This window comes from Egretta garzetta, unplaced genomic scaffold (assembly GCF_000687185.1).
Source record: "Egretta garzetta isolate BGI_Z169 unplaced genomic scaffold, ASM68718v1 scaffold598, whole genome shotgun sequence".
In the NCBI taxonomy this organism is placed as follows: domain Eukaryota; kingdom Metazoa; phylum Chordata; class Aves; order Pelecaniformes; family Ardeidae; genus Egretta; species Egretta garzetta.
The window spans coordinates 2,671,720-2,679,366 of NW_009260621.1; the positions used below are offsets into that span (position 1 = coordinate 2,671,720).

Consider the following 7,647-nt stretch of genomic DNA (forward strand, 5'->3'; position numbering starts at 1 on the left):
CTGCCACCGCCACCGCCTCGCAGAGCCTCCTCCCAGCCGTGCCTGCTTGGCATGAGTCTGGGGGAGGGGGACTTTCCCCAGTTTGCCAGCTCATCCCCTTAACCTTACGGCAACCTCATGGCTGAGCTGTGGTTCCCTTCTCTGAAAAGAGGGAGGGAGAGTCCAGGGGAATCAGGCTTCCCCGGGTAATTCCAGTACCAGGAGGTGTCAGCTGAGCAGGCTGTGGGCAACTGAGGGTGCAGAGAGACCCCATGTCTCCAAAATAAACCCTCTCAGCCTGGCCTCCAGTGTTTCCTGGTGCGGGTCACCGGTCAGGCGGGGAAGGCAGCAAGTGTGGCACATTTCAGGGGGAACTGGTGGATTTCCCGTGTCACTTTCAGAAGCAAAGTGGGGAGGTGAGGCTGGGTGAAACTGAGGGGGCCCTGTGATCCAGCAGGTGGGCACCCACCTTACCATGGCCTGCAGCTGGCAGCAGCTTGCTGTCAGACTGGGAGCAGACGCGTTGAGACACTGCTGAGGTTTGCTTGGGCTTTGGTATGGGCAGTGTTTCCATTAGTGACTTGGATGTACTTGTGTCACACCATCAGAGCATGTATGCTGTGCTACAAGGGCTTGTCTGAATGCAGGAGGGTTGGAGCTGTGAAAGTTAACTCAGTAAAACCAAGTACCGCAGGCTATGCTCGATGTCCCAGATCAGCAGGGTGCTTGCGTGCACGATGCAGGAGGTGGGGTGGCCTTGTCTGAGTATGGTTTTGGATGCCATGCACCAGAAAGGAGCCACCGTTTAGAAGAAACTTCAGGAGGTGTTTGGAGAGTGTGACCTGTAAAGGACAGCCAGAGGGACTGGATTCCTTTCAGAGAAGAGAAAGGGAAGCTTTCACATCTGTTAACACTTGCACGTATCTCAGGTCTGTCCTGGTACAAAAGGATTTTCGGCCTTTCCTACCTTCCTCCCCATAGATGAGAAGTAAGGGAGCCTTAGCAGAGATACTGGGGAAGAAGTTCCTCTGCAGCAGGTCTAGTGGCACAGGGGCAGGTTTCATGAGGAGCTGGCTGAGCCGCCTCCAGGGCAGAGGGGGACGATGTGCAAGTGCTGCAGCTCATCTGACCTGGATCTTCAGGTATGCTTCATCCTCACTGAGAGGGGGTGGGGGTACAGGTTTGTGGACCTCTCGAGCTGCCTTTTATCCCTCAGGATTTAAGAAATACTTTAGTAATTGCTCCGTAATGTTCTAAAGCCTGGCTTTGGCTGGCAGCCTTGCCTGGCACCCCTCATATAACTTGATCTTCTAAACAAATCCCCAAATGTCACAACTAAGTGCATGAAGCAAGGCTGGCTGCCCTCTTGCCTTGCCCTGCAGAGCCCATGATCAGCACATGGGCTGATCAGCTGAAAAGCTGCAAAAAAAGCCCGGGAAGGGGGCAAGAACCCCAATCCATCTCAGCTGCTGGAGGCTGGGTAAGGCCCGAAGAGTCCCATAGCAGCTTGTGGTGGCTTTGTTGTTTGTCCCGAGAGGTGTGTAGCCTGGTGGCTACCAAGTTCGTGGCTTGATGCTGTATGGCCAGTTCTTCTGCTTTGCCTTCTCTGAGCTGGGTGAGATTGGGGATGACAGCCTGTCTCCAGCTGCAGAGTGGCACCTAGGTGGCTGGGATTGCTCTTCCCTCATCATGTGCCTCCGGGTGGCTGGGCAGATGCCGGAGCAGTCAGGGTGGTGGTGCTGGTTAGGGTCACAACAAGCAGACCTACTCGCTGCGTTGTGCTGCAGCTGACATGGTGGCTTGCCTGGTGAATCATAAATGAATGCCGTCGAGAACTGAGCTTTTTGCAGACGCCATGGCATTAGCCCCACGCCTTGGCCAAGCTCCAGCTTGGGCAATTCCACTCGAACACTTTAAATGCTCCTGTCGCCTTTGCCAGGCGCGAGGCTCCACTCTCTGCCCGCGAGCTCTTGGAGACTTGTGGGGAGCTGTTAAACAGCTGCTACTTTCACTCTCCGGCTGTTTTCTTGCTGGATGTAGGGGATTTGTCTGTAGAGCCTGACTGTGAAAGAGGCTCTGTTAATGCCAAGCCATTGATTTGCCAATAAAGGTTGGCTTTATTTTTCCCATCAGCACCTCTACTATGCCAGCTGCTGAGGGCTTGTGTGGGGGACACTGTAGCTAGTATCGTGTTTGGAGTATAACAATTACTAGCTTAACTAGAGTGATGGTTCATAAGGATATAGCTATAATTAGGTCAAGCTGTCTTGTTTGTTAAATTCCACTTCAGCTCCCAAACTTGGAAGTGGGAATGAACTTTGGGCCTTTTTTAGGATTGCTGTCAGTCTCCCCTGGCAAAGAGCATTAGGAAACGGCGCCTTTGCTCCTCTCCTTGCTGCCAGAGCCCCTGCGCACAAGCACACTGCTGTCTCTTTCTCACAGGGGCTGCTGAACTGTCATGGGGAACACCACCAGTGAGCGAGTGTCTGGGGAGCGCCATGGCTCCAAGTCCCACCGCTCAGATGGCTCCGGTGCTCCCCACCCTGCCAAGGAGCACCCGCACAAGATCATGGTGGGCAGCACCGATGACCCCAGTGTTTTCAGCTCCCACGACTCCAAGGTAAGGGCCTGGCTGCTGTCTTGCCTGTCCTGCCCTCTGGGGCCCTGGCTGGGGCTTCAGCTTGCTGGCTGTGTGGGGCTGTGCTCCCAGCCACATGAAGGGTCTGTGGAGAGCTGGGAGAGTGGAGGAGCTCTGCGATGCTCTTGTCTGGGATGTGCGGGTGGGCTGGTAGAGGCCAGGGGTGAGTAAATGTGGTCCCTGTTGTCCCTGTGTCTCAGTCAGGCTCTGTTTTTCTTTGCTCAGATTCCTGGGGACAAGGAGTTTGTGTCATGGCAGCCAGATCTGGAGGAGTCAGTGAAACCATCCCAACAGGCTCGTCCCACTGTCATCCGCTGGGCTGATGGAGGCAAAGAAGTCTTCATCTCTGGATCTTTCAACAACTGGAGCACCAAGATCCCGCTCATCAAGAGGTATCCAGTTCCTCAGATCACTCTATGTTCTCCTCTTCTTCATCGCAGGGAGTGTTTTCCCTTCTCTGTGCTGGTTGCTGTTCCCTTTGCTCACCTGGCTTTTCTCAGTTCACCCAAGCTGGAGGGTCTGAGCACAAATACGTAGACAGCTTCTTCCCTGGGTGGTGCTGCGTGGCGGTGGGAAGTTGTGAAACAGAGGGACAGGACAGGATGGCCACTTTGCTTGTGCAGGTGGAGGTGGCTGGTCCTGCCAGCAGAGCCCTTCCCAGGTATGCAGCAGTCCCCTGGAAGCTGTCAGCTCTTCCCTTGGCTGTGGCCTTACCCCGTGCCTAGTTGTGCTGTTGCCAGTGGAGGTTGTTTCTTTCTCCCTCATGTGTCTTCCTGCCCTAATGGTGTTTGCGCTGTTCCGCAATACATCTGTGATTTCCATGGAAACTGTGTGTAGGACTCTGGGCATAATCCCAGCAAATCATCTGGAATGGGTTTATCTCAACTGCAGCCTTAACAGAGCTGCTACACTTGCTGCCCCCGTCCTACAGTGCTAGCGCGCGATTAGGTGTATTGCCCATGCATCCTCTCCAGTGTGTCTTGCACAGGGTGTCTGCCACGCTGGTTTTCCCTGGGCACACAGGGCAGGTCTGCAAGCTGGACTGCCTCCTGTGCTCCTTGCGGCTGGACTCTGAGGGGTTTGAGCCACGCTAGTGCTCTGAACGCTCGTGCCTGTTGTGTCCATGGCTCAGATCACTGACGATGAGCAAGCCTAACCCTGAATGAAGGGCTGGGCTGGGCGACGCATGAAATAGTGCTGTTTTCTGGGACCCCATGGAAGAGCAGCGTCCAGAGCATCAACGTAGTAATACTGGTGCACATCTGTTCTCTCTGCACAGCCACAACGACTTTGTCGCTATCCTGGACCTCCCAGAAGGAGAGCACCAGTACAAATTTTTTGTGGATGGCCAGTGGGTCCATGACCCATCTGAGGTAATGCTCAAAGCTTTATCCCTGCAGATCTTACCTTCTTCAGGGGACTAGACATGATGTAACTGCAGCAGAGGGGGAACAGGAAGAGCAAAAGGTATCTGCCAAAACGAAAAGGGCACCTCCATCCCATGAGTTCTTTCAGAGCCTGGTTCCTCTGGGCTTAAGACATGCTGTATGGGGGAGTGTCAGGGAGGTACTGAGGGGCAGGGAAACACCAGAAGGCCTTAAGCCCCATTCAGAATTGGCTAAAGTGGGAAGATGGGCCATGGGGTCCGCACTCACTTGCAGGTTCTCCTCCAAACTGAATCACGCGGTAGCAGCATGGGAAGGAGAGGACACTTACCCATCGGCATGTAGCAGGATGGAGGATGAAAACAGGAGGATGAAAACAGGGTAAACAGCAGAGACCTGCAAGCACAGAGCAGAGCTAGACACCAGCCACCTGTGCTCTGAGTTAATGGCGCAGCAAAGACAGCTTGGGCTGGGAGGATCTAGGAAGCATCGTGTGTGCTTCGATTGGAGGTGAACAAAGGAAGACTCTTACCTCAGTTCTCTCCAGCCTGTGGTCACCAGCCAGATGGGGACGATTAACAACCTGATTCACGTCAAAAAGTCTGACTTCGAGGTGTTCGATGCTTTGAAGGTGGATTCCCTGGAGAGCTCAGAAACCTCAGGTCGGGGTGAGTTTTTGTGGCATTACAGCTTTGCATGTGCTGTTTTCCACCTCCTCTGCTCTGAGACTTGCTGCTCTGGGGGTGAACAAACCACCTTGAGCAGAGGTGTGGGCCTGCATCTGGGAAGAGTAGTGTTTGGCAGTGTGTCCTCAGCAGCCCACAGCTGAGGCCTTGTCTCCATGGAGCAGCTGTGGCGGTGTAACTTGTTCTGTGCTAGCACCATCCCAGAGCAAGGTCAGTGCCTGTGCGCAGCTGAGGCAGCCATTTCAGACTGGTGAACGCTGGGAACATCACCCCTTTCTGTCTGCTCAACTGTAAGTCATCTGATCTGGGGTACAAGCTAGGCAAGAGCAGGATCCAGGTTATTTTCAGCAGCCGCTCTTCATTTTCACGCCAAGGTAATTTGTACTAGTGCTAGCACATCAGAAACCTCCCTCTCCGCTTGTGTTACAGCGGCAGGTTAGGTTACCACGCAGACACCAGCAGTGCTGGTTCGGTGTGTAATGCTGGCAAGGTAGCTCAGTTGTGTTTCAGTCCAGGGCACTCTGTGTGCAGCCTGCTGTCCCTGGTACAAACCCCATCTCAGATACAGCCTCAGCTCCATGTCCTTGCCTAGCCTGGGCAGGAGATACTTTGCTGGAAAGAAGTCAGCAAGCAGCAGGAGCTACAGGGAGGTGGAGCCCTTCTGGGTGCTGGCAGTTCCAAAACAGGTCAGATGTGGCTGGGAGGTACGGCCAGTACAGCTTCTGGTGACCACAAGCTACTGTGGTCCCTCACGTGGGCTGAGCAGCTGCTCATCTGGACTTCCCATCTGAGCAGCTGCTCAGTCTGGACTTCCCTTCTGCCCTTTCTGGGGCCTCCTTGTCAGGCAGTCCTGCAGCACCAAGAGCACATGGGCATGCTGCAAAGGGTACAGCTCTGGGTCAAGCCAGCTGCTTGCTACAGGGAGAGGGACCCAGCTGGGGTGGATCTTGGGGTGGATCCCACAGGGTGCTTGTGTTGCGTCAGTGCACGTACCAGCTTACAGCCCTGCTTGGAAATGCCCAGGGCTTCCCTGGCTGCTTATTCTGCTGTGAAAAGGCTGAGCTGTTGCTGTAGGATATGTGTCCATGGCTCATGGAAGATGTTTCTGCCTGAAAGACCCTGCTGCATCCTTCTTAGTGTCTTGGGAGCTGCTCTGTGCTTGCTGGTCCTGCTTTAGCCATTTCATGTCTCCTCCCATCTCTTCTCTTTAGACTTATCAAGCTCACCACCTGGTCCTTACGGCCAAGAGATGTATGTATACCGGCCCGAGGAGCGCTTCAAATCCCCACCCATCCTCCCGCCTCACCTCCTCCAGGTCATCCTCAACAAGGACACCAATATCTCGGTGGGTACCCTCACACTGCCGGCATATGGAGAGCCACTGGGGTTGGAAGGGAAGTCCTGTCCGCAGGGCATCTGGTCTCCCCTTGGCTGGGGGCCTGGCCCTTGGTATTTCCTGGGAAAAGCATCACTTTTCCCATTAACCATGCTGGTTTGGCCCCTTGCTCTGCCTGGTGCTTAGCTGAACTCTGATCCTGTTCAGAACAGCCAGAGACACCAGCAGCTCGGATTGCCTGAGATGGCAGCTCCCTGAGATGGCTGGGGCCAGGGGGTCAGGGCTCTGCTGTTCCCCTGTGACACTCTGCTTGTCCTAGTGTGACCCAGCACTGCTGCCTGAACCCAACCACGTCATGCTCAATCACCTCTACGCACTCTCCATCAAGGTAAGGGCAGGTCCTGGGAGGACGCTGGGTGAGGCAGCTAGGGGGTAGAGACAGTGATGCAGGGATGGGAGGACCCACACAAGGGCAGCTCAGCTGCCCGGTGAAGTGTGGCATGCATAGGGATGTAGGTTGTGGTCTCCTTGCAGCCCCCAGTTCCCTGTAGATGCCTCCCCACAGTGTGACGGCGCTGGGTAGCCCTGGGCTCTCCTGTTGCACACCAGACCCTTCCCTCACTCTGCCCTGGCTCCCTGTTGTGGGTGTTGGATGTATCTCACTGGCTGTGAGGCTCAGGACAGCAGGAAGGGCCCGGGGCTGCTCCCCGAGCCGCCAGAGCCCTCTTCCCAACGGCTGCCTTGGGGGTGCCCAGCTCCTGCTCTCCCACCCGCTCCCGCTGACGCTGTGCCTCTCGCAGGATGGCGTGATGGTGCTCAGCGCCACGCACCGCTACAAGAAGAAGTACGTCACCACGCTGCTGTACAAACCCATCTGAGCCAGGGCCTCGCCCGCCCCCCCCACAGGACATGAAACGCCGCTTTGTCTGCACACACTGGGCCACAGGACTGTGTGAGAACTGGCCACTGGCTCCAGCCTCGAACCTGGCAGGGACACAGGCCCCGACGATGAGCCCAAGGCTGCTGGGGCCTGTGACACTGTCCCATCCTACTGGTGTGGTTTGATTTCACCCTTGGTTTCCGCCCACCTACAGCTCCCCTTGGCTTCTGTGAGCCTCTGGGGCCACTTTGTTTGCTGCTCACCAGAATAGCCTTTCCTTGCGCCCAATACGGAAGGGCTTCACCCTACCCGTCTTCTCCAGCCTGCAAGGGCCCTGAGGCAGTCCTGGCACTGCCCCCAGCCCAGGCCTCCAGGAACGTGTCCTACCTGCTGAAGGTTTCTGTGCTGTCCTGGTAATGAGCCTCCGAGGCCACCGTGATCCCTAGGGACTCTGGGACACCACAGCCTACACCCGGTCCCGCAGCCCGAAGTGTGGGGCTGCCACCCCTCCTTGTTCTCCCCAGCTTCGGGGAGGGCTCTCAGCTCTGGCTGCAGCCCCAGCCCTCTGCCAGGTTCAGCGTCGAGCCAACGGGAGGGAGGGTACAGCTGGACGCAGCCGCGCTTACCTGCCGCCGGGACAGCACCGTCAAGGACTGAATGCCTGCCCCGTCCCCAACATGGAGCGTGTCTGTGGGGCAGGGCTGACCATCGCAGCCAGAGGGCCACCCCCGCACGCCCCCGCC

General features: G+C 56.2%; 1 protein-coding gene across 4 annotated transcripts; it reads left to right on the forward strand.

Moving 5' to 3' along the window:
* The first annotated feature begins 6 nt into the window (after window positions 1–6).
* Window positions 7–7,616, forward strand: PRKAB2 (protein kinase AMP-activated non-catalytic subunit beta 2). 4 transcript variants are annotated; one of them, XR_004842819.1, is made up of 8 exons: window positions 7–1,121; window positions 2,422–2,599; window positions 2,843–3,009; window positions 3,897–3,990; window positions 4,550–4,670; window positions 5,900–6,033; window positions 6,232–6,412; window positions 6,825–6,854. XR_004842819.1 is itself a non-coding variant. In XM_009645316.2 (8 exons), exons 2-8 carry the CDS (start codon window positions 2,438–2,440, stop codon window positions 6,900–6,902), a joined length of 825 nt encoding a protein of 274 aa, XP_009643611.1. In that variant the 5' UTR covers window positions 7–1,121; window positions 2,422–2,437; the 3' UTR covers window positions 6,903–7,616. The 4 variants fall into 4 exon arrangements, 2 of the variants coding, with proteins under 2 accessions (XP_009643611.1, XP_009643612.1); XM_009645316.2 differs by having other exon boundaries at window positions 6,344–6,412; window positions 6,825–7,616; XM_009645317.2 differs by having other exon boundaries at window positions 4,550–4,664; window positions 6,344–6,412; window positions 6,825–7,616.
* Window positions 7,617–7,647: the final 31 nt, after the last annotated feature.

Coding starts and splice junctions, on each gene's coding strand:
- PRKAB2 (XM_009645316.2), top strand. CDS start 2,438: ATGGGGAACACCACCAGTGAGCGAGTGTCTGGGGAGCGCCATGGCTCC. Junction 3,010..3,896: donor AAGATCCCGCTCATCAAGAG/GTATCCAGTTCC, acceptor CTCTCTGCACAG/CCACAACGACTTTGTCGCTA. Junction 6,034..6,343: donor ACAAGGACACCAATATCTCG/GTGGGTACCCTC, acceptor TGCTTGTCCTAG/TGTGACCCAGCACTGCTGCC.